This window comes from Equus asinus, chromosome 9 (genome assembly GCF_041296235.1).
Source record: "Equus asinus isolate D_3611 breed Donkey chromosome 9, EquAss-T2T_v2, whole genome shotgun sequence".
Taxonomy (NCBI): domain Eukaryota; kingdom Metazoa; phylum Chordata; class Mammalia; order Perissodactyla; family Equidae; genus Equus; species Equus asinus.
The window spans coordinates 6,302,020-6,327,367 of record NC_091798.1 but is presented as its reverse complement, the minus strand read 5'-3'; the positions used below and the strand labels follow the sequence as shown (position 1 = coordinate 6,327,367).

The 25,348-nt window shown below is 46.7% G+C and overlaps 1 protein-coding gene across 2 annotated transcripts; it reads right to left on the bottom strand.

The window, feature by feature from the left end:
* ZNF354A (zinc finger protein 354A) lies at positions 1 to 20,508 on the bottom strand. 2 transcript variants are annotated; one of them, XM_014834879.3, is made up of 5 exons: positions 20,374 to 20,508; positions 19,806 to 19,891; positions 16,566 to 16,692; positions 15,227 to 15,322; positions 1 to 2,026 (listed from the first exon to the last, which is right to left on the bottom strand). In XM_014834879.3, exons 2-5 carry the CDS (start codon positions 19,836 to 19,838, stop codon positions 462 to 464), a joined length of 1,821 nt encoding a protein of 606 aa, XP_014690365.1. In that variant the 5' UTR covers positions 19,839 to 19,891; positions 20,374 to 20,508; the 3' UTR covers positions 1 to 461. The 2 variants fall into 2 exon arrangements, with proteins under 2 accessions (XP_014690365.1, XP_070373056.1); XM_070516955.1 differs by lacking the exon at positions 19,806 to 19,891 and having other exon boundaries at positions 20,374 to 20,505.
* Between the last annotated feature and the right edge of the window lie 4,840 nt (positions 20,509 to 25,348).

Sequence of the window (25,348 nt, the reverse complement as noted above, 5' to 3'; positions counted from 1 at the left end):
TTTATAGTTCATTTTTCTTTTATTTGGTCCTTTCCTCTAAAAACGTATAATTTCTTTGATTGCATGTTTTATATGCTATTAAAATGTTATAAAAAAGTATTACGTTTATAGTTTTTTAAAATGAGAAATCCAGTGCACACCCCCCCACCAGATGTTTATGAAAATCACATATGCTATCTAGTGTACACTGCTGTAGAGAGAAAACAATTCTTTTATTTTACAAATATGCAATGTCTCCAGTTGTGAACTCATTTCAGGTTACTTAAAAACGTGTCTGACAGGCACAAACACTTTATACTTTCCTCATTATCTATTACATAGTCAAGGTTTATCCTTGTAATTTACTATCTGATGAGGACTAAATTACAAGAAGGGTTTTCATATCCATAGCATTTATCACATCACTCTCATGTACTCTAATCAGCTTTGGTTTAAGGCTCTCACACATGCAAATCTACGTTCTAGGGCTTATCTTCAATGTGGACTTTATAATGATTGGTAAGGGAGGACCTGTGGTTGAAGAGTTTCCCACAGGTATTACATTCATAGGGTTTCTCTCCAGTATGAATTCTCTGATGGGCAATACGTGATGAGCTTTGTCTAAAAGTTTTCCCACACGTATTACATTTAAAGGGTTTTTCTCCCGTATGAATCCTCCGATGTTGAATAAGAGCTGAACTTTGGCCAAAAGATATCCCACATTCCTCACATCGATATGGTTTCTCTCCAGTATGAATTCTCTGATGATTACTAAGGGAGGAGTTACACCTGAATGTCTTCCCACACTCATTGCATTTATAGGGTCTTTCTCCAGTATGCATTCTCTGATGTTGAATGAGAGCTGAACTCTGTCTGAAGGCTTTCCCACACACTTTACATTTACACGGTTTCTCTCCAGTATGAATCCTCTCATGAATAATAAGTGTCGAGTGGGAACTTAGGGCTTTACCACATTCATTACAGTTATAAAACTTCTCACCAGTATGAATTATTCGGTGTCTATTAAGTCGTGAAACAGAAGTGAAGCCTTTCCCACATTGATTACATCTGTACGGCTTTTCTCCAGTGTGAATTCTTTCATGTTGAATGAGAGAGGCACTCTGACTGAAGGCTCTCCCACATTCACTACATTTAAAAGGTTTCTCTCCAGTGTGAATTCTCTGATGATAACGAAGGGATGAGCTCGACTTAAAGGTGTTGCCACATTCGTTACATAAATAGGACTTCTTTCTGGAATGATGTCTCTGACACCCAGAAAGGGACGTGCTGCAACTAGATGCCTTCCTACCTGGATTATACTTATGGGGATTTTCTCGAGCATGGATTTTTTGATGTATAAAAAGGCCAGACCTTCTGCTGAAGGATTTGCCACATTCTTTACACCGATAGGATTTTTCCACAGTATGTGTTCTCAGGTGCTTATAAAGCGATGTACTAAGAGTGAAGGCTTTCCCACATTCTTTACACACATAGGGTTTCTCTCCAGTATGAGTTATTTGATGTTGAATAAGAGCTGAACTTTGGTTAAAGGCTTTTGAACATTCCTTACATTTAAACAACTTCTCTCCACTATGGTTTTTCTCGTGTTTACGGAGGGATGATGTGTTAATGAAGGTTTTCTCACATTTACTACACTTATAGCGTTTGTCTGCTGTGATGATTTTTGGTTGATTAAGTAAATTTGAATTCTGTTTGAAGTTGTTTCCTCGTATTTCACATTTTGGTGGTGTTTTTTCTCTGGGAACCATCTGTTGCCTAACAACGACTGACTTTGGGCTGAAGTTTTGGCCAAATTCAGTATTTTTATGTCTTCTTTCTGCAGTGAGGGTTTTTGTGTGGGTGACCGAAACTATCTGCACACTGTCCTTTTTCTCCTGGTTTTTCTCGAATCTGTTTTCATACATGCAGGGACTTTCTGATTTGAAGTCCCAGGGCCCATTCTTTTTGGATCTTTTCATTATTTGCTCCTGAAATGAAGACTCTTGTGTTTGAGTCGACTTTGTGGTTTTATGACTGCTCTTCCATCCTGGAGGGAGGAAAAAAATTAAAGATGTTTCATGTGATACAGCATTTGGCTACTGAATCTACACGTACAGAATGAATAAATATTGGAGATATTCAAATGAGGTCTCGGTATGTGGCTAAAAAAATAGTAAGAAGAAAAACTTAAAGAGATTTAGGCAATGTAGAAAAACAATCAATGGGAGCCGAAGCACATGGGTGGAAAAAAGAATAAAACAAACCCATGAAGAGGGTGAGTCTAAGAGTGACCAGGAGAAGTGGCTAATGGAGAATGGAGAAGAGGGATGACAAGGGGAGTGCAAACTGGGAAAGGCAGGCTGGGAGCAGGGTCCAAGCCCACGACAGACTCCTAAATCATCTTCTTTGTGTAATCATGCTTAATCTGGAAAGCCTTCCCCCATTTCCTTCATACCAAATTCCTTTGTATCTGTCAGATTCACTTCAAAAGTTAACTCTTTCTGAGTCCTGTCTTAACTCTGAGTTTTCATAGTCCATTTCCCTCATTATAGCACCTACCACAGTGTTAAAAAATCTATACGTAATACCTTTACATTAAATATAATTATATTTCTCTATCTATATCTACATATATTTCACCTTCCTTCTGTACCCTAAGTGTCCTCTGCAAGCAGATCAGCATGCCCTATTAACCTATAGATCCTCCTGATGGCATCTGAATTAGATACAACGTGTCTGTTTTGTTAATCTCCCTCAATTATTTATATACTCCTAATTCTCAGTTTGAACAATGTCAGATAGTCTCAGTTACTTATTATTAATTTCACACACACACACACACCATTCAAACACCTGTAGAAGAAGTAGCCTTCCAGAACAGTACACAACATGGGCGACGGGAGAGTCTCAGGGCCAGTTCAAACAGGAAGGCTTTACTGAATTAATCTACAGAAGTGCCACAGCTAGGCACAAAGCCAAAAGTCGCAAGCTAGGAAGGCAGCCTTGCTCATGTATCAAGCAAGAGAGCCTATGGCGGCAGGGTAGAAAAGAGTCAAAGATCAACAGTAAAGCAGGCATAAACATAAAAAGGTAGAAAAGGCTAATGTGATAAAGTGGTAGAGAACAGAACTAAAGTCAATAAATATTAAAATTGGGTAAAGACACAATTCACTGGATATTATATTTTGCCAGGGGAATGGTTGTGCGTAGAGTTTGGCATTTTCTCCCGGGCTACAGGTAACTGTGCACAGTGCACCTTGCATCTCACTCTATTTGGGATTCCTATCTGACATTCACTTTCTCATCTGGGTACATATTTCCTCTGCTTGCTGAACATAAAATACTCTGCTTCTCTTTTTCTTCTACCAGTATTCACTTCTCAGTTTCCTTCATAGATGACTTTTTCTGCTCCCTTTTTAAAAACTGGTATTTCCTAGGGTTTGGGATTTTTTTTTTCACTACATACCCTCTTTGACTAATTTTATATGCACCTATATCTTTACTATTTATTATAAGAGAAAGAGAAGTTTTTAACTTTCTGCCCAACACCTTCCTAGTTCCTTCTCCATCTAAGTCTTGCCAAATTAAATGATCAAATTTCAATACATTATTTGGGCAAAAGTACGGGAGGCAGTCACAAAGATTGAGTACTTTCCCCTGTGCATCTCAGTCATTGGTTCTGGGTTAGTACATGTGCTGGGAAGAAGATACCAGGATTCCACAATTTGGAATCTGGCTAATGAGGTAAAGCTAGAGACCCTGCCTTAAGTCTGTATGTAAAGACCGCAGTTTTGTGACCAAAACCTTTACTAGAGCCCTGAGCATCAGGCTCCAGTACCTAAATGGTACTTTGTTTCTTATGCTTCACTGCTTCTACCACGGTTTCCTAACTAATCTCCCTACTTCAAGTCTTACTCTCTGCCAGTTTAGTCTCCACACTGCAGCCAGACTCATTTTCCTAAAATCCACATCCTATCATGTTGCAAACTTCCTTAAGATCCTCAAGCTTATCTTCAATGATTCACTTATAAAGTCCAGGGTACTTAACATGGTGAACAAGGTATTTCGTGTTCTGACCTTTGTCCACCTCTGTCCTCATCTCCCTCCCCTGGCTTCTTGCCAGGCATGCAGAACTTCACGGAGTTTCTGGAGCACTCCATGCTTTTTCCTGTCTGTCTTCATCTTTGCATATGCTGGAGACATCCTTTCCATTCAAATATGATTTAAGTGCCTACTGTGGGTCAGGTAATGTCCTAGGGAAAGCAGGCCTCTAAGGAGCTTATACTTTAGAGAGAGAGAGTGTGTGTGTGTATGTGTGTGGTGTGTGAGTGCTGGGGGGGAGGGAGTGACAAATAATAAGTAAATAAAGAAAATCCATGTGGATATGTGAAGAAAGAGCTTCCCAGTCAAAGGAAACAGCAGACACGCAAGCGCGGTGACTTTTGAGGAAAGGAAAGAGGCTGCGTGGCTAGAGCGCAGAGAGCAGGGGGAAACTGGTAGGTAAACTGGAGCAGCAGGTAGAGCAAGTCACATAAGGCCTCACGGGTCAGGGAAGGACTTGGAATTTTATTCTCAGCATGATGGGGAGCCCTGGGGAGTTACACGCTCACTCGAGTTGTCTACTGTGTAGAGAACAGACTGGCTAGGGCACAGTGGAAGCAGCGAGGGGAGAGATCACGTAGGAAGCTACCACAGTCATGTACGTGAGAAGGGGGTGGAGGCACCGATGTCTGCATCAGGATACACTATTAAGGAAGTACCAACAGGACTGGACTTGCTGACAGACTGTACGCGGGGTGCTGAAAGGGAGTAACAAAGGTAGGGATCACTCCTAGGTTCCAGCCTGAAAATGACGAATGCCGGCCCAGGTTCCTGAGAAGGGCAAGACTAGGCAGAGGCCAGTCTGATGGTGTAGCCTGCTTCAGGTGTGTTTGCTATGGCTGAGAGGCCTTAACAGACGCTGGAGGGAGACACTAAACTGTCAGTCATATTTGTTATTTTGGAGATCTGGGAGAAGGTCAGGGCTACCGTTCGGTATTTGGGAGTCATCAGTAGTTAGGTTTTATTTAAAGCTGAGGAACTGAAAGAAATCACTTCGGCACTGCAATATCAGAGGTCAAGAAAAGGAAGGAACCAGAAGAGTATGGTGTGCCAGGGGCCAAAGGAAGAAAGTACTTCAGGGAGGGGTGAATGATCAACTTTGACAAACAATCTGAGAACTAAACACTGAGCCCTGACTGTGCCCGATGGAGACTGTCTGGGAATTAACGGCCACGGTGTGCATGGAATGGCACGAAGAAAGCCCTGCTGGAGTGCACAGAAGAAACGATGGCAGGTGAGAAAACAGAAACATCAAGTATAGTAATGCTTTTGAAAAGTTTTTCTTAAAGGAGAATAAGAGAAAGAGGACATGGGGAGTTTCTGTTTTTTTATGGAAGTGATTACAGCTTCAAGGGAAACTCACTTCGGCTCTACGTAAAGTGCCAGCATCTTAGTCCTGAATTCTTGTTTCCCACTGAGATGGGTATGAGTCCTGGATTGTGGGCATCCTAACTGTTCCCTATGATCTGCTTAAGAGTTCTCTACAGGCCTACAGATCTGTCTCCTGAAGTGCAGCTCAATCTTTGCTCCCTCCCAGAGTCAAGCCTGGACCAGAGCTACCTCATGAACAAAGTCAAGACTTAGGTCGGAAGTGTAGACACCAGAATGATCTTGCCAATGGCCACCACCCAAAGTGCTTCCAGATTCTCCTCCCTTGGCTCTTATGACACTCTGCCAGTCTCTCTTCAACGTTCTCTTCCTAGATGTCTTCATCCGCTCCCACACCTCCCATGTGAATGACAATCCTGACTGCTCAAAATACTTTACAGAGGTATCTCCCACTGCCTGCAGGACTTTCCATTTGAGTACCTTTCTTTTCAAATTCGGCCTGTCCAAATCTGAACCCAGAGCATTCCTTTTCAAGGCTTTTTTCTATGTTTCCCAGTTCAAAGTTCATCATAACCTTTTTAGTGACTTTGCCATAAATTCTTAGTTTCATCTCAGAATCTTCACTCCCCTGTAGTCCAAGTCTAGTCAGTTATTAAATTCTCTTAAATCTCATCAGTAAGGTGTCTCTAACAACCATCATTAATACATCCAAGTTCAGGCTCTCCTTACGCTATAGTGACTACTGCTACTGACCCTCGATTTGACCCTTTCACCCATCTCTCACCTTTCCCGTATTATTTCCCACTGGATTTACCCCTCTTACTACAAAGAACTCCTCTTACTACTTCAAAAAGCATTGACTGCTCCTTATTAAACTCATTTGTCAAATATTTAAAAAGCACTACAATATGTCAGGCTTTATCCTAGGCACTGGTGATTCGCAAGACATTTCGGATTCAAGAATGAAAAGAAAGTTAATTTCTTCAAGGAGTTGACAGTTTGGCATTAGAGACAAAGAAGGAATAAGTAATCACATCACAAAGTGATAATTTCTACAACAAAAAGATGAGGCAGAAATGGATGCGAATGTGAGCTCAGCACCCAAAATACCCTTAGACAGTGGAGGGTGAAAACAGGGAAGGCGTACAGGTGGTGGTCAGAATTTTTTGGAAGAAACGTCTAAGACGGGATTTTAAAGAACTAGATGTCGGCCAGCTGGAGGCGGGGCAGCACGAGGGCTGGAGGCAGCATCGAAATCTCTGAACCCAAGCTGGCTTTCCAGACTTACTTCCTAAAGTATCCCTCCCCACCATATCCTATAGCTGGTCAGATTAAAAGTTATTCCTATAAAAAGATCATATGCATTTGCAGTCTATCAAGATTTTCTAGAGAGTGAGAGAAGTGAGGGTGGTAATATGCTGGGAATTATATACAACACCATGATAGGGGTAGAACTACACATCTGTAAACATCCTCCATAATGCGTGTGTTGGCGAAAAAGATGCCACTTTAGAAATTTTGTTATTGGTAATTCTAATTTTTAAAGCTTTTTCTTATGGAAGATGTTCATCATATACAAAAGCAGAGCGAACTGTACAATGAATTTCCTGCCGGCTTCAACAGTCACAATGTTGTTCCATCTATTGCCTTGGTAAGGGTTGAACTCTGTCACCCAAAAAAGACATGTTCAAGTCCTAACTTCCAGTACTCAGAATGGGACCTTATTTGGAAATAGTGTCTTTGCAGATTTAATCAAGTTAAGATGAGGTCATTAGGGTGAGTCCTACTCCAATGACTGGTGTCCTCATAAAAAGGGGAAACCTGGAGACAAGCGTGCAGAGGGAAGACCATGTGAAGACACGGCGAGGATACCATGCGATAAGAGAAGCAGACACTGGAGTACTGCAGCTGCAAGCCAAGCAACAAGGATGCTGGCCACCAGAAGCTAGGAAGAAGCCAGGAAGGCTTCTACCCAAAGTCTCAGAGAAGCAGGGCCCTGCCAACACCTTGAAGTTGGACTTCTAGCTTCCAGAACGGTGCGACAACAAATTTCTGTCATGTTAAGCCATCCAGTTTGCGGTACCTCGCTGGGGCAGGCTTAGCGCTCGAACATAAACCTCTACTTCTCTTCCATGACCATATGCTTGAGTAACTCCCAGATGTTGTACCATTTCCTCCATAATATTTCAGAACATGTTTCTCAAAGATAAGAACTCTATTTCTAAACATAACCACATACTTTTATTTATACCAATCCAAATCAACACTATTGTTTGAAATTATCTTTGCCCTTAAGATATTAAAAGTTCTGTACCCAACTCCAGAGTGTGGGGTCGGGGGTAGTTCCCACACCAACAGTAAGTAATTCTCGGACATCAACTGGGCGTGCTAGAATTCAACTCAATTCTGACACTATCCACCTGAAGATGCTATCAGATCTCACAGGTTAAGGATTCAGTCTCACAAGACTGCCCCCAACTTCAGATGCCAGTGGCAAGCCCAGGCTGTCACTTGTGCTTCTGACCAACTGGCTATAAACCAGAGGTTCCAATGACTCCCTCCTTAGGCTTGATTAATTTGCTAAAGTGGCTCACAGAACTCAAAAAACCATTTTATTTACTAGATCACGAATGTATTATAAAGGATATTAACTCCGGAGTAGCCAGATGGAAGAGATGCATAGGGCAGGATGTGTGGAAAGGGCATGAGAAGCGTCCTCTTGGAGAGTACCACTCTCCCCAAATCTCCACATGTTCACCAAACGGAAAGTTCTCCAACTCTGTCCTTTTGGGTTTTTGTGGAGGCCTCCTCACATAGGCATGATTGATTAAATCAATGGCTAATGGTGACTGACTCAACCTCCATCCCCTCTCCCCTCCCCAGAGGTCAGGGGGTGGGAATGAAAGTTCCAACTCTCTAAACGCACCGTTGGTTTCCCTGGCAACCACTCTCTTTTATTAGGTGCAATGCAAGTCACTTCATTAACATAACAAAAGATACCTAGGTCGCTCTCTTGGCTTGGGAAATTCCAAAGTCTTAGGAGCTCTGTGCCAGGAACACGCTGAAGACCAAATATATATTTCTTATTATAAATCACAACATCACAGATATAAACCACTAAGGATGTTTATTCATACTGCTGTGATGTACAGGAATTTGAAATAATTCTTCTCTATGTGACTGAGCCACAAACCTTAAATGCCCTTAGGGTCACTTGTGTCATTTTCCTTTCAATATTTATGGAACATTTTTTCATTTCGATTTCATCTTGTTTTATAATGATATTAAATATTTTTATAGCTCCAAAGTCAAAATTATAAAAACAAGATTAAAAAACAAACTCTAGATTCTATCCCTATTCTCTCTAACCTTTCTTTTTCTTCCTTCATCTGAAAGTTAACCATTTTTATTGATCTGCTTTTATCCTTTTTTGGGGGAGCTTCTATCTCTTTTAAAAAAATATAAGCCAATACATACTTTTTTCCTTTTTGATATCTCCTCCTTTTTAAGATAAAAGTACAGGCATGTGTCACTTAATGATGGGGATCTGTTATGAGAAATGCGTGGTTAGGCGATTTCATCATTGTGCGAACGTCATAGAGTGTACTCATACAAACATAGATGGTACAGCCTACCACACACCCAGCCTCCGCGGTACTAATCTTATGGGCCCACCGCTGTATATGCAGGCCATCACTGACCAAAACGTCCTAATGTAGCACCTGACTGTAGTATTCTCACTGTTCTGTTCTGCACTTCCCCCCCTTATTAATATATTCTGGAGCTCACCCCATAGTGGGATTTATAGAGGCCTTCTTCTTTCCTTTTCACAGTTGCACAGAATTCCACTGTGTGATGTACTTCGGTCTGTCCAACCAGATTCCTGTGAAGGACATTTGGGCTAACTCTAACTGTAATACATCCGGACTTTGCATTGGTATATGATAGAGATATAGCTTTAAATCAATATCCATGTTGCTAATTAACAATCATAACATTTCTAAAATTCTAGCCCAAACTGGACCTGTTGGGCTAACATCATCCAAAGCCACATAAAACCAAAATCACTTCTTCCCTTAGCCAAGAGAGCCAGCCTAAGGCCTTAGAACTACACCCCAGAATGAGGAAGCTCTCTATGTACTGACACGGAAAGAGTTTCCACATATATCAAGCGAAAGAGGCAGAATGATGTGTGCTGTCTACCCTAACAGGGGTGGACAAAGGAAAAAGAGTATAAATATTTATGTATGCAGAGAAGAGCTCTTCCAGCTACTGCTGTGGCCTCTGCTTCACATCTGATCTTCTACAGCATCCTGCACTTGCTCATTTCCTCCTGCTCACTGTCCCCTCCTGGGCTCCATTCTGGCTTCTGTCCTTACCGCCACCCTCGCTAAGGCAACTATGACCACCATGTGGCCGAGACAAGGCCCTCTCTTCAGTTCTCCCCTAACCCACCTCTCAGGAGCATCTGAGCATGACCCCTTGCTTTCCCTGAGATGCTCTCTTCCTAAGCTACAGTGACCCCATACTTTCCTCCACATTCCTCTCATTTTCCTCTAGCCTCAATCTCCTCTGTGCACTCATTTTCCTCCACCTGATCTTTAATCCTTGGGGTTCCTCAGGGTTTAGCCCTAGGCCCAATTCTTTTCACTCTGTGAAAGTTTCGATCACAAATACATACCTTAGGTAAGACTTCTCCTCTACTCTCCATACCCAATTGTACAACAGCCTACTCAAAACAACAGCTTAGATGTCTCAAAGACACTTCAAAGTCAATATGCCTAAAACTGAACTCATAATTATTCCCTCCAACCTGTATAGCCCCTTTGTCTCTGTCACTGGCACCAGTTCTCAATCAAATCTTTAAGAGGCAGGCTCCACACCTCTTCCTCAGCCCCTCAGCTAATCAATTACCAAGACTTGTTTATTCTGCCATCTAAACATGTCTCAAATCCATCCACTTCTCCTTACCTCTACTGATCCCATCCTATTATGAGCCTCGACTTCAATGACACCAGACTCCCCCAACTTTCTTCCTATATAGTATACCTACTTTGACTTCCCCATGGGTTCATTTCCCTCTACCTGGCCATGAAATGTCAGAGTTCCTCAAGACCGAGTCCCAGGCTCTTTCTTGCTCTTACTGTACTCTGAACCCACTCCACAGGCTAACTCAAACTCAACCACTGCTTCAATGGTTGACCAGAGTCTCTCAAATTTACATTTCATGTCCACTCTATACTATGAGGAACCGTACTCCAAACTAAAAGGCTACTTGACATCTCTACTTGGGTAACTGGGTCAACCCAAAACATCTCAATTTACTTCACGTAAAACCAAATTTACGCCATCCCCCAAATCTGATCTCCTCCCAGTGCCACTATCTCTGTGAATATCACTGTCCATCCCAGAACAAGCCACAAACCAAGCAAGCATCTTTGACACCTCCATTTCCTTTACCTTCTGTATCTAATCCATCTCCAAGTCCCACTGCTTTATCCCCCAAATATCTCTGAAGCTGGTTCACTTCTGTCTGTCTCCAAGAACACAACCTAGCCAAGTCCTTCATGCATTCACTCACTGGAGGCCTACTCTGACCAGGCACTGGGGAAATGGGGACAAATGAAACAGACAACCCAGCATAAGGGAGTTTACAATCGAGAGGAAGACACAGGTAGTAAGTAAACAGGTACCACCATGCAGTGCTAAGCACTCAGAGGAAAATAAAGCACGGGGAGGGGATCAAGAACGTGGAGGATGGAGGCCGTGTCTTACATGAGCTGTGTGACCCGGGAGTGAGTCATGTGGGCTCCGGTCATGAGTCAGAACAGTCCAGGAGAGGAAAAGCAAGTGCGGAGGCCCTGAGGCGGACCCTGCTTGGCCCGCGGCACAACTGCAAGGAGGCCAGGGTGAGCAGAGTCCTCGAATGAAGGGCAGAGTGCAAGGAGGGGAAAGGGTAGCTGGGGCCAGACCATGCAGGCCTCTGAGGCCACTCTGGATTGTGCTCTAGGTGACGGAAGCCACCAGAGGTTGTGAGCAAGGGAGTGAGGTGGCCTGATTTGCCTTTTAGATACGTTCATGTGCCACACAGTGATGTCAGTCAACGACGGACCGCACAGGTCCCGTAAGAACAGTACCATAGAGCCCAGGTGTGTAGTAGGCTACACGGTCTAGGTTTGTGTAAGTGCCCTCCATCATGTTTGCACAATGACAAATCAATCGACACATCTGACAATGCACCCGTCGTTAAGCTCGCATGACTGTAGGTCATTCTGGCAGCTACAGGGAGAACAGATGTCGGTGGCAGGACGGGAGGTGCAGGGGCATGTGGGGGTCTTTGCTGGGGAGGGCAGGGGGCAAGGACAGACTAACTCACACATATTAGACTGGGCTACGGAGCACGTGGGCTCCACTTTCACCTTGTGAGAAATTCACTCTCTCAAACCACCGCACCTACTGCCATAGACTGCGACCCCGACAGCACTTCCCTGCAGGAGCGCCAGCAAGTCCCGGGAGTGGAAGGCGGCCCGAGCGACCCTCAGCTGACCACCCTGCACAGTTCAGTCCGCTTGACTCGGTTTCTCGCATAAAGACAGCAAAGGAAGAGAAAAAGACAAGGAAAGAGACAAGCACGGTTTCACTGGAGGTAACGGTTTACCCAGATCATCTCTGGATTTCTGAATTTCAGATTTCGAGAATATTTCCACATTTGGGTGTAAACCCAACTCACGAGACGCACAAGTTGGTTTACTCACATCATTCTTATCCTAACTCTTCCAGAAAAGCATGGCCTCCGTGAGTATACTCGGGGCTCATTTCTTAAGCGAGACTCAGATGAGACACACACCCTTCGGGCCAGCGCCTCTCACCTCTCAACTCGAACATCCGCACTCAGGGGGGACACAATTGTCTTTCCGGTTTGTTTTGTTTTTCCTACTTGTGAACAGTTTTGAAGGGAAGAAAATTTTTTTAAAGAACATTTGGAGGCATCCAGAGGTGGGAGGAGTCCTCTGGGGGAGCGCGCGCTTTCCTGTCCCTGGCTGTTCAAAGGGAAGGCTTCGGCTCTGCTCTAGAGTTAACAATCGGGGGTGCGTCCAGGAGCGTCCAGGTCCTTCACCCGTGCCCGCAGGGAAGTGCTACCTTCCCCGGGGGAGCTGTTCTGAGGCCACTTTAGTCCAGGCCGATGGAGACTCGTCAGGGGTGCAGGAAAGACACAGCCACACGCCCGCACTCCCAGATGTCCCGTCTGCTCTCATCTTGAGGGCACAGAGGAGGTTCACCCATTGAGAGGAACACGCACTGGCCGGCTTGGACGCCCTGACCCCTTCAGACACCCACCCACAGTTTGCCTTTAGGGGAGTCTTGGCAAACCCGAGCAGGGGCTAACTGAGGACAGCGACCCCGTCGCCAGGTGGTCCCAGCACCTCCCTGGACAGCTTTGGCCTCCAGCCAGACCATCTATTCCGTTTAAGCCAACAACACCCACTTCACTCAGGACGGGAGACTCACTCATGGATGAGAGGCTCCCAGGGAGGGGAGAGGGTCCTTTCTTCTCTGCCCCTGAGCTTTCAGGCCAGACTCGCCCACCCTAAAAGCAGGACTGACACCCCTCCCAACTCGCAGCTGTTCCCTGCTGCCTGCACTCTCTGCTTACTTTGGGGTGGCGTCTGCCAGTTTCCACAAAATTAGTGTATTTCTCCCAAATGAGAGTTGAAATGATAGATAGACAAGTGTGGTTCCCACATCAAAAACCTCAACTTACAGCAGGAGGAGATCTCCCCCTGGCGTGGGGTTGGGGCATTGAGGCAGCCTGGCCCACAGCTCATCTGCTGGGCCCCCGAGGTGAGGGCTACGGACTGACTGTCTGGACCTGTCCCAGCCTCAGACAAGTCCCCCCATGTCGCACCAACAGGCTCCGCGCTGGCCGCAGGCTGACCTTGGCAGAATGTAACCCTGGGGCTGCAGCTCCTCCCAGCTCCTCAGGGCTTGCCTGGCTCTCAGGCACGGACCAGACCCTGTGACGGGGCTCCCCGGGCCCAGTGGGATCTGATACCTGCTCCTCTCCTGCTGACTCTTCTCTGCTCTCCCCGCTCCCATCTGCACACGCTGGCTTCCTTTTTCTGGACTCGCACACAGGCCCTTTCCGATGCCTGGAACACTCCACATCCTGGGGTCCAGCCCTTCATCAGGAAGCCTTTGCCAGCACCGCCCCATCCTGTTCCACGCTGTCACCGTACTGCGTCTCTTTCCTTCCAGGTCCTGATGGGACCCTGTCATTCCACACCCTTGTGTGCACTCAGTTCAGGAGGCTGTCTCCCCACCTGACTGGGCTCCACCAGGGTGGGTCCTGCGTCTTTCTGTTGCTGCTGCACCGCCAGTGCCCAGCACGGAACTCACTCTCTGCTTATCACAGGACAGGAGCACAGCGGCAGGGCTGGAACCTGGCTCCTCCAGGGCCCGAGCCTCCCCAGTTCAACAGCTCTCCATCCCCAACTTCCAAGACAGCCGCCTCTCCCGTTTCTCTCCTCCGATGACCTTCTCAGGCTCAGTCACACACTCTTCTTTAACCCACCTCGTAAAAGTTGAGGTTTCCTGGGACTCCGTCCTGTGCCCTGTCCCCTCTCCTGGTCATCGCAAGGCATCTTCAATGCCACCTTTGCACCATGACTTTCTGACCTCCCTTTCGAGTTCCAGCACCCCACACCTCATATGAGCGTCCACCGGCGATCTCTACTCGAGGGTTCCACTCACACCTCAGATGAACCCATCCCACGCCGAACTCATCCTGCACCCTCAAAGGGCCCCTCCTCTTCCCTCGTGAACCCCACTGCACGTGCCTTCATCCGAGCCCCAGTAACGTCTTGCCTACATTATGCATTAACCTCCGGAAGGTTCCCATTCCTAATTTTGCATCACTTTAAATCTAAGCCCGCCAACGCTTCTAAAGTGACCATTCTTATTAAATTCAAACTACACAAGGACTTCATGAATATACGCTCTGCAAGAAATCCAAACATTACGTGAGATAAAGTGCCCTCTCCTCACGCTCATTCTCGGTCCCGTTCCAAATGGAGCCAGCTAAGGGGTGCCCCCCAGCCCTGCTCTCTGCCCTTACATGGGCATTTTACATCAGACAAACACCCACGCAGTTTTCTTTACACACATACGGTGATGCACCTTACCAGTGTTGCGCAGCCTGCTTTCATCCTTCCCACACCCTGGGCTCGGGCCACCTCACTGCGCCCTCTACCCGACTGTGGCGCTGTTCACCAGAGGGACATGCCACGGCTTCTTTAGCTATGCCTTTAGTGGAGAATGTCTGTGCCGTGTCTGATTCAGACCAACTTTTCCAAAATATCAAGGACCGTAACGTTCTTTTGCTTAAAATCCTTTAACTGTCTGCAGTCATCGAGGGGACATTCACATCTCGAGAAGTGCACCAAAGCAAGTTACAGCGTGGCCCCCCCAGCTCTCTAACACCCCTCCTCTGGCGCCTCCTCTGTCCCACATACACTGAGCTTCAGGCAGAATGACCGACCCGCAGCTCCATAACTGCACCACGTTTGTGAACGAAGACGTGGAAACGTAGCCCTCTTCTGACGCAACAGGAGAGAGGAGGAAAGAGACGGAGATTCATTTGTGAAGCGATCACCAGAGAAAAAGAGGAAGCTCATGTGGGGGCCTGCGCGTCCCCTTCGGCACTTCTTGGGGACTGAGCCCCGGAGAACATTCCTGCCCCACGCCGTCTGCCTGCCAACCAGCCTGCTGCCTGCAGCCATTCCCAGGCACCTGAGCTGCCCACTCGCCGCCCACTCACCTGCGGAGCAGCCTCCAGAACTTTCTCTCTCCACCTTCCAGGGATCTTCTCCTCGCTGCAACAGGGAGATCACTTTGGGTTTGGAAAATGGGAGTCCTGCTCACAGACAAAAAAAAAAAAGACTTGGTTTTGTTTCCACACAAAGAGGTAGCCCAGATCTGAGTGGAAAACTCAGGGGATGGGGCAAAGGGCTCCTGTGGGGTGCTGCAGCTGTGCCCCCACAATGTGAGGGATGTGCTCGGGACAACGCAAGGGACTCCCAGGACATGACGACGTAATAACTAGTTGTATGTGAGGGAACCGTGGTAAACATGCAGCTTTCATTAGGAGGGTACCACTGGCTTTCTGTATCAGATGGAAGATGTTAGGTGCACAGACTGAATTAAAATTTGTAAAAAGCTATGTATCAAGGTATTCTGTGCCAAGCAGCTTGGTTAAAACGAGAAAACACTGTCTGACTCCCTTTCAAAGATGGCAGTCTTAAGCAAACTACAGCTCATAGGACAAATCTAGCCCACTGTCTGTTTACGTACGGCCCTTGAGAAAAGAATGGTTAAAAAAAAAAAAAGAAATGGAATATGTTACAGAGACCATATGTGGCCTGCAAAGCCTAAAATATTTACTACCTGGCCCTTCATAGCAAAAGCATGCTGACCCCCGCAAAAGTCAAGCAGGAAAGGCAAGTGGTAGGTCCAGAGGTTGAACAAAGCCCTCTGCTGAGAGCTGTGCAGACAAACCCCAGAACAATCACTGTGGGAAATGATGCCTGAACCGTGAAGACGCTTCCAATGTGCACTTATACCGAGGGAAGTGGCTGATTACTGGCACCACCTCCTCCATTCCCATACCTGGGGCAGCTCCATGCCTATGAGGGGAATATATTTTTAATACTTATTTGTGGAGATCCTGTAAGGACAATCGCACAGCAAAACTCAGTGCAAGTTTATTAGATGATCCACAGCTTTCATCTAGGGGAAGTGGGTGCTACGTTATTCTGATTTATGAATTGGGGAGGCAAGCAGAAGGTCAATGAAGAGGGCAGAGGGCAGCTCTCTGCTGAGAGATGAGCAAACAAATCACAGAACAATCAGAGTAGGAAAATGTAGCCTGAACTACGAGGGACTTCTAACGTGCAGCTGTGCAGACTGCCCCATGCACGGGGTATTCCACGCCCATAAGGGGAGAAAAAGGTTTCATATTTACTCATGGAGACCCAATCTGTACAAGCCTGAGGCAAAGCTCAGCTAAAGTTTCTGATGACCCACGATTTTTAACGGAGAAGCAGGTTCCCGGTTATCCCAATTTCTGAATTCCTTCTCTACAGGGACGATTTCCTTACCCAATGAGACCAGGTTACTGTAGTTCTCCAGCATCACATCCTGGTACAAGCTCCTCTGAGAAGGACCCAGCTTTCTCCACTCATCCCGCGTAAAGAGCACAGCCACATCCTCAAACGTCACCGACACCTATAATGACAAGCCATCCCATCTCACCCAGGACCACCCATCACACACTGAGGAAGGTGGCGTGGGGAGGCAGACGGCCTACCATGAAATGCTGCTCCTATTATTCCAGGTTCTGAAGATTCCAGATCATCTGTTTAGTGAACAGTCGACCAATGACAAATGTATACTGAGCGTCAGGAAGCATGAACCAGGCTCTGTGTCAACCACAATAAGAGATGTGCGGAGGAACGAAGGCCATCAGAGGGAGTGTCCATTAGAATAATGGTTCTGATGGTGCTTCAATAATACATATTAAAGGCTATAAACGGTTTTAAACTAATATTTGTTAGCTCACCAATTACTATATTTGGATTATAACAAACAGTGCACAAAAATGCACACACAGGACATTTATCGTGGGGTTAGTGATAGCAAAAAAACCGAAAACCTAAATAACCTGATGAGACTAGGTTAAATAACTTAAGGGACTACGTGTGTGCTCACGGAAGCCTGAGGACAGCAGCAACGAAAGACTGAAACAGCTCCCTTTACTGAACGCTTTCTATGGGTCAGGTACTGTTCTTGGAGTTTTATGTTAATCTGCAATATAATCTTCACTTAAAATTCACAACAACCCTAAGAAGAAGGTACTATTCTTGTCCCCATTTTACACAAGAGAAAACAAAGTCACAGAGAGGATAAGAAATTTGTCTAAAGTCGCACAGCTGGTCAGCAGTAGAACTGGGACTCGGATCCGGGGAGGTCCCAGTCTCCACTCTGAATCACTCTGCAAAGCGGCCTCTCGAAACCTCCCAAAGAGAGTCAACGAACAAACAAGACGATCCATTCAAGGGACTTAACCCCGTGTCTGGCTCATTTTAAAGGTTCAGATGTCAGCTGTCATCAAATCAATATAAAATGCTGGGAAATCATTAAAATTGACAGTACTAAGTCCACATTTGTTGACTTAAAAATACAGCCATGATATTAAATACGAAAGGAAGGTTACAGATCAGTGTGCATAGCTTGCTCCCATTTTTGAAAATAACTATATATGTACGTAGAAAATGATGTTGAGGGATGCATAACAAATGACTGACAGTGATTACCTCCAGATGGTGGGGTTAAGGGCAACTTTACTTTCTTTTGTATACACGAAAAACATATACCCACAAATACACGCACATAGACACAACTATATATACACACACATAAACGCATCTACGCAAATACATATATACACGTGCACACGTATACAGATACATATAGGTGCAAATTTTATTCTCTAAAATTTTTACGATGATCACGCAATATTTTTATGGTAAGAAGAAGCATTAAATTACTTGCATATTGGGGAGGAATGCAAGAAATGACCTTTGCTCTCAAAGAATTTACAATCCAAGTGGCAGGCAAGAGAAGTGCAGGAAATGACTTGAACAATGAAAGAGAAAGACGTAGCTGGACAGGACCATATACCATCTCCCAGTTCAGTCTTCATTTGAGATAGAAACACAGGGTCCAGGGCAGTCAAGACCCGGGTCACATACTCTCCTAGTGGCAGAGGCAGGACAGTAATTAAAGGTTCCTTTTAACCCAGCACTCGGTATAGTCTGTCTCTGGTCTGAAAGGTCCTGTCACTGAGTGTTACACACGAGTCCACGCGGTCCTACCACACGGGCAGCAGGCAAGGTTGGGGAGGATGCTGTCGGGGATCCAGTCACACGCAGGGATGGAGAAGATTCTGGGCAAGAGAGCAAGTTGGCTCAGCTGGCATGGAAGGGAAAGCCTTAGAAAAGATCAGCCCAGACTGGCAGTGGCAGGCTCATGCCTCAGGAGACAAATCCCACTGCACTCTCCCCAAAAGCTGCCCACAGTGCAGAAGAGCTCGGGCACCACAGGGCTGGGTCTGCCATGCTTCTGAAAGGTGCACCGGAGGCATGGCCGGACCATACCCCAAGCCTGAACCTGAAGGCCAGACACCCTGAGCCTGAATTCACGTTAATTTCTTTGAGCCTCAATTTCCCCATATGTAAAATGAGGCTAATAACTGTTATGAGAGCGAGAACAAAGGTGATGCTGTTCCTGTTACATGAGGATCAGTAAGGAAAGGAGGAGGATTTTCTGGGTCCTAGAAACACAGCAGAGCAGCTTCTGGCTATCAACGTTAACAGTATTACTACTGGAATAATATGACTCCGCTACCACAAACGCCACACACGAACATCTACCATCTGCCCGGCCCCATCTAACACTCTCAAGAACTAACTCACTGATGCTCTCCCAACCCTATGAGGTAGGCACTGCTCTTACTCCCATTTGACAGGTGAGGAAACTGAGGCACGGAGAGGTGGAGTTACATGTCCAAAGCCCACAAACGGCAACAGAGGAGATGGGTTCACACCCCGCCGCCTGTCTCTGAGCCCCACCTCCTCACCACTGTGCACACGGCCTCTCTACCACCCGGACCCCACGTACCTCCCTGCCGCTGCCCGAGGGGCTTCTCTCTGCCTGGGAGTCCAGAGACCTCTCCCACTGGGTCCCCTCCCACCCGGCTCCGCTTTGTTCACGGGGGGCCCTTCCCATCCCCATCCCCAACCCCACAACACGAAGATGGAGACGGCAGGTCGAGAAGGCTTTTCGCGAGAGTGGGAGAGCAAGGCACGCAATCCACAAAGTTAAGAGGCAGAAAAAACGGAAAACTATGGGCTGGAGACGCCTGGGGAGTGGAGACGCCTGGGGAAGGTGTCAGGAGGATTCGCCGGGGAGCAAAGAAAAAGAAAAGAAAAGCATTCTTGCCGAGGGCAGGGAAGGGGGTACGAGGGCAAGACAGGGAGGCGGGAGAAGAGTTCTGCCAAGAGCACATGTCCCCGGGTGACAGAAGACACACGGCATCTTAGCCGTCGAGTTAGCGATCACACAGCGACTCGAGGTTAATGAGCAAAGGGCTGTCTATTAGGAAAAGAGAGTCTAGACGCGGATTCGGGAGAGGAGGCAAGCACGCCCTACAGGACCCCCCGTGCACCAGGCGGACCGACTCCTCCAAGGGCAAAAGGCTGGGGCTCGGAACGCTGGCGCGGGCTGGGCAGGCCCGACACGCACGGCTGTCGCCACGGCCCGGGGCGCAGTGAGCTCACCTGAGGCCTCGCTCCCCTCCGTGCAGCAGCCATGTCCGCCGGCGCCGCTCTTCCCGGAGGACGGGCGGAGGCTCCCGAAGGCGGATCTGAGGGAAGAAAGAGGGGCCAGGAGGAAGCCCCTTCCGCTGCCCGCGCCTCTGAGCCAGCAGCGCCGCGGTCCTCGCGCCTCGGAACGACCCCGCGTGCCGCGGAGCGGGAAGTCGGCGGAGCCGGGGCGGGCAGCACTGGTGCGGCCCCACCTCTTCCCCGGCTCAGGGAGCCAGGACCGGGACCCCGGCAGCAGCGCCTCGCAGTGGGCCGGGCCGTCTACACCGGCGGCCCCGCAGCGCGGCCGGCACTGCCAGCACCCCGCCTCCGGAGCAGGTCCGAGGGCACACGCCGGCGCGGGGGCACCGCGCTCCGGACCTCACGCCGTCCCGCGCACAACTCGTCTCCGCGCCGCCCGCGCCCTCCGGCAAGGAGTCAGACTCCGGATTCCGAGAACTCGGCTCCGGAAAGGGCCGCAGCCGCAGCCCCGAGCCCCGAGCCCCGGGCCGTCCGCCCGCGTCCGCCGCCCTCCGCCGCTCACCTCGCCCAGTCTCGGCGCTTCCGGGGCCCGTGCCTCCCCGTCCACGCTCCGCCGCGGGGGCTCCGGGACCGCCCGGCCGACAGCAGCCTCGGGTCGGGATTCCCCCCGGGCGACGCCTGCGGGACCTCGGGACCCGGAGCCGCTCGCTCCCGCAGCAAATGCCCGGTGCCCCGCGCAGGGCCCGGAGGGGCGGGGCAAGGGCGAGTGAGGGCCGGCCGGCCGCCAACGCCTCTGGGAAGTGTAGTCCACGAGAGGACCGGGGATTCTGGGGAGTGTAGTTCCCCGCGTGGCCTGCGCGGCGCGGCCCGGTTTAGCGGGTCTCGTGCCTGACTCCCGCTTCCGGGCTGGCGGGCGCGTTCTGTGCGCTGCTGCGGGCGCGCTTCCTGGTTCCTCGAGAAGGAAACGGAAGGGTGTCGTGGGAGCGCGTCTGCGGAAGTGGTAGGCAGGCGGGTGGGCGGCCGCAGGGGAGGAGCCTGTTTCCCCTTCAGTCGTTCAGCAGGCGTGCTGAGTGCCCGCCGCGTGCCGAGCGACGTTGTGCGCAGTCCGAAGTAGGTCAGTGAACGAAACAAAGGTCATCGCCCTCGAGACCCTTCTGGGCGGCGGGAGCGGAGAATAAGCCACGGACGTGTCTGTGCGACGGCTGCGAAGACAGGCGTGTGGCAGACGCGGAGGGGAGCAGGCTCGTGGGGCCGGGGCCCGCGTGGGGCGGGAGGCGGGAGCCGGAGGGCAGATCCCGGGCGGCGCGGGGCGATCCCGGACCTGGGCGGACTGCAGAGCGTTCTCCGCCGTGTTTCTCACTAGAGGAACACGTGCCCCATTTAGAAGCCTTGATAAATACAGAAAAAGTGAAAGGAAAATGCACTTTACGCCACCACACAAAAATAAGTGGTCCCAGTTTGTTCTTTAAACAGCCCGTTGAACTCCGTATTGATCAATCGTTGCCGCTCCCATTTTAACAAGATGGAATATTGCAGACATCAGTTGTAACCCGTGCTGGTTTTTTCCCCACTTAAGAATACGCCTTGAACATTTGCATTTGCCAGTAAATGTTCCCCGTCAGTAGTGTTTTCGGTGGCTTCAGTGCGTTCCATTGCATCTAATTAAAATTTTTAGTTAAACGTATTTAATTAACTAAACTGAGCTTAGTTAAATATATTTAAGTAAACCTCTATTGTTGTGTTATGTCCAGTTTTTTGCTCCCTTACTAGCCTTGTAGCTACATCTTTGAGGGTTATTTTCTTAGCTTACGTTCCTTGAAGTCGAACTGCTGGATCAAGGGCTGGTGGGGTTCTGAGCACCCTGTCCCCTCGCCTTCCTGGCAGATTTTACGGCTTGTGTTTCCATACGCAGTTTATGACAGTATGTGCCTAGCGCCCGTGCCCACTCTGGGAGTTTTCTTCTTAATGGTTTTTTAAAAAATGTTTTTGTTTATTTAATAGAGCAATTTTTTCATATCGAATTTTTGGTACTTGTCAAGTTAAATATAGACACGCATCGCGTACGGACGGGAATACGTTCTGAAAAATGTGCCGTTGGGTGATTTCCTCATTGTGTGGCCATCATAGATGTACAGCCTGCTGTGCGCCCGGGCTCCCGGTGCTAATCTCACGGGGCCACTGTTGTGTCTGCCGTCCATCGTCGACTGAAACGTGCAGCGCATGACTGTATGACGTCCCGTGTTTATTGAACCATCTAGTTGTTTTCTGATGTTAATTGTTTTATATATTTAGACAGGTACTTGGACCAGTTTGTGTGGAAATGTTCAACACTTTGGTATCATTTTGAAGTAGATGCATAGTTTTTTCAAAAGAGAAAAGTGCTTTCTTGTTTACCCAATGAAAATAGTGCATTCATTCTAAAATTTTTACACACGCACTATATGGAATGAAGAAACGTGTAATAAAGAAACAAGTCCAGCGGAAACACTGATTACATCTATTCATATATGCTGTTGTGTGTGCATCCTCACATTTGTGTGTATGAAACAAATAGAATCCTGTTTCTCCTATTTTACAAAGTGTGAAATATACATACACAAAGCCAATTAGAACGTATAATTCAGCTTGACAGTGATGCTAAAGAGAACACCCCTGTAAACACCCACCCAAGCCGAGAAGTAGACCCTCTCTGGCAGTCAGTACTCCTTTGTGATCACAGCTACTGTCATGACTTTTCAGACAGATTTTTGCTGTTCTTTATAGTTTTACCACCCATTTGTGCATCCTTATGCAGTAGTTTTACCTGTTTTTAACTGTATATAATAGAATCATCCAGCCGTATCTTTGTGTGCTTTGTTCTCCAAATAGTTTGTCAGATTCATCCTCATTGCATGTAGCTTTACCTGCTATTACTGTAGATGGACATTTGTGTTGTTTCCAATTTTAACTATTAAGAACCACAATAAAATGAATTTAGTAATATATCAGTAATAACTGCAATAACGATTGAACCTAGGTGATGGTATACAGGTTTTCACTGTAAAATTCTTTCAACTTTCCTTTGTGTTTAAAAATTTTCATAATAAAATGTTGGAATAACTGTGTCTGGGATTTGAGCCAAAATGGAACAGCCGCATTCCTCCCAGACATCCCTCTTACAGCTGAAAGCCCCTGGACATAACACAGGAAACAAGCATCGGGAGAATGAAATGTGGAAAGAGGACGGCCAACTGCCCCAGGACTTGAGGGCTGAGGAGCACCGTGGTGGTAAATCCGCGTCTTCCTCATCTCCTCCCATGTCGCTCGGCTAAGGTATTGGAGACGCTCGCAAGCCAGAAACAGCGACACACACAGACCGAACAAGCTCTGAGAAAAGTCAAAGCGGGGAAAAGAGTGGCTAACGCAGAGCACTTCTGGTACCACCCACCTTACTCCAACCAAACCCCCACGAGAACCCACCCCACTCACCTGAACCAGAGAAGCCAGAGGAAGTGGGAAGAGAAGGAACTGTTGACCATGAATTCTACAAAGAGGAAAGATCATTCAAGAATAAAAGGGAAATAGGGACATTCTCAAAGGATAACTACGAGTGTTTACTGCCAGCAAAGCTCCCCTTAGAGAGTAATTACAGGAAATACTCTAAACAGAGTAAGTGATAACAGAAAAAGGTTTGGAACTATAGAAAGAAAAAAACATGAACGTCAGAGTGGGTAAAAATAGGGGTAAATAAAATAGACTATCCTACTTTTGAGTTTTTTAAATCATAGGTGATGGTTGAAGCAAAAATAGCACCATTTGCAGTGGTGCTCCGTGCATACAGGAGAAGGAGTTAGGACGGCTGTGTTTAAGAAGTGGAGGCAAAGGGGCATAAATGGAAGTTGGGTTTCTGCATTTTGCTGACTAAGTTATGTCTGTATATTTTATGTCGAGAGCAACCACTAAAAAACCATACCAAGTGATTTACTCCAAAACAGTGGAATAAATCAAGATGGAATTATTTTTTTTCAAAGAGTTTGAATAATTTATTTTATGATGGAGTTGAAGAATGTATTTCCAAAATAATACATTTAGGTAATAAGTGATTTTTATACATACTTATCTGTAGAATATTAATGAATTCCATATTACGTTTAGATATTTAATTTTTCATGTAAAAAAAATTCCGTTTTCAAAGTTCACATATTTGCACATTTTCAGCTCCATATGATTTTTAGTATCACTTATCAGTTTGATTGTGCTTGCAATTAAGTTTATAGGTAAACTCCTGGATAGCTGACTTTTGACAATTAAATCTTTCCATTTAGGATATGGATTTTTTTCTCAAATGCCAGGCTTTTTATCATTTCTTGCAGATTTCTTTCCTTTTTCGTCTTTGGAAGGTTTTTAGAATTGTCTTTTATTATGAAACTACGTGTAGCTAACCCTCAAAGTGGATCTTTTTCTTTTTTCTTTTATTGCGGTAACATTGGTTTCTAACATTATATAAAATTCAGGTGTACATCATTATATTTTGATTCCTGTGTAGATTGCATCTGTTCACCAGCCAAAGACTAATTATATCCATCGCCACACACATGTGCCTAATCGCCTCTTTCCCCCTTCAGCCTCCCCCTTCACCAATCCAATCTCTCTCTATGTGGTTGTTGCTGTTTTTATCTTCTAATCATGAGTGAGATCATAGGGTATTTCACTTTCTCCCTCTGACTTATTTCGCTTAGCATAATACCCTCAAGGTCCATCCATGTTACAAATGGCCAAATTTCATCATTTCTTATGGCTGAGTCGTATTCCATTGTGTTTATCCATTCGTTCCTTGATGGGCACCTAGGTTGCTTCCAAGTCTTGGCTATTGTGAATAAGGCTGCAATGAACATAGGGGTGCATATTTCAAGTTGGAATTCTAAAAAATGTTCAGGTAACCGATGGAAAGGCAAGAAAAGAGAAACCGAAGAATGAGAAGCAGAAAACAAACTAAAAATCATTTTTCTGTGATTAATCAAATGGCTCACAATAGATAAGATACTCTATCTTGAGGGGCTTTTTAATTTTCATTTTCAGATAAGAGTAATAATAGCTTTAACAAGCATGCTGCTGTAACAAGCTGCTCACAAAAAGATCAATACTGTATGATTCCACTTATATGAGGTACTTAGAGGAATGAAAATCGTAGAGACAGACAGCAGAGGGTGCCTGCCAGGGGCTGGGGGAGCGGAAGTGAAAAGTTAGTGTTTAATGGGCACAGGGTTTGAGTTTTACAAGATGAAGGGTTCTGCAGATGGACGCTGGTGAAGGTTGGACAACGTTATGTAATTAATACCATAGATACTTTACACAAAGTGAATTTAATACCACTGAACTGTACATGTAAAATGCTTAAGATGGTAACTTTTATGTTAGGTGTATTTTACCACAATAAAAAATTGAGAAAAGTGCTGTAAACATTCTGTACGCGCAGGTGTACCTCTTCATGAGTTTTCTAGGGTTTGCAGATGCCTGCGGTTTGCAGATGCCTGCGGATGTGTGAAGACTTTCCTGGG

What these genes read in the sequence shown, in the direction of transcription:
- ZNF354A (XM_014834879.3), bottom strand. Translation starts at nt 19,838, where the DNA reads ATGGCTGCTGCACGGAGGGGAGCGAGGCCTCAG. An exon ending in GGAGGGGAGCGAGGCCTCAG is followed by an intron (nt 16,693 to 19,805) that starts GTGAGCTCACTG and finishes TTGTCATTATAG; the next exon opens with GTGTCGGTGACGTTTGAGGA. An exon ending in TTCTGGAGGCTGCTCCGCAG is followed by an intron (nt 2,027 to 15,226) that starts GTGAGTGGGCGG and finishes TCCTCCCTCCAG; the next exon opens with GATGGAAGAGCAGTCATAAA.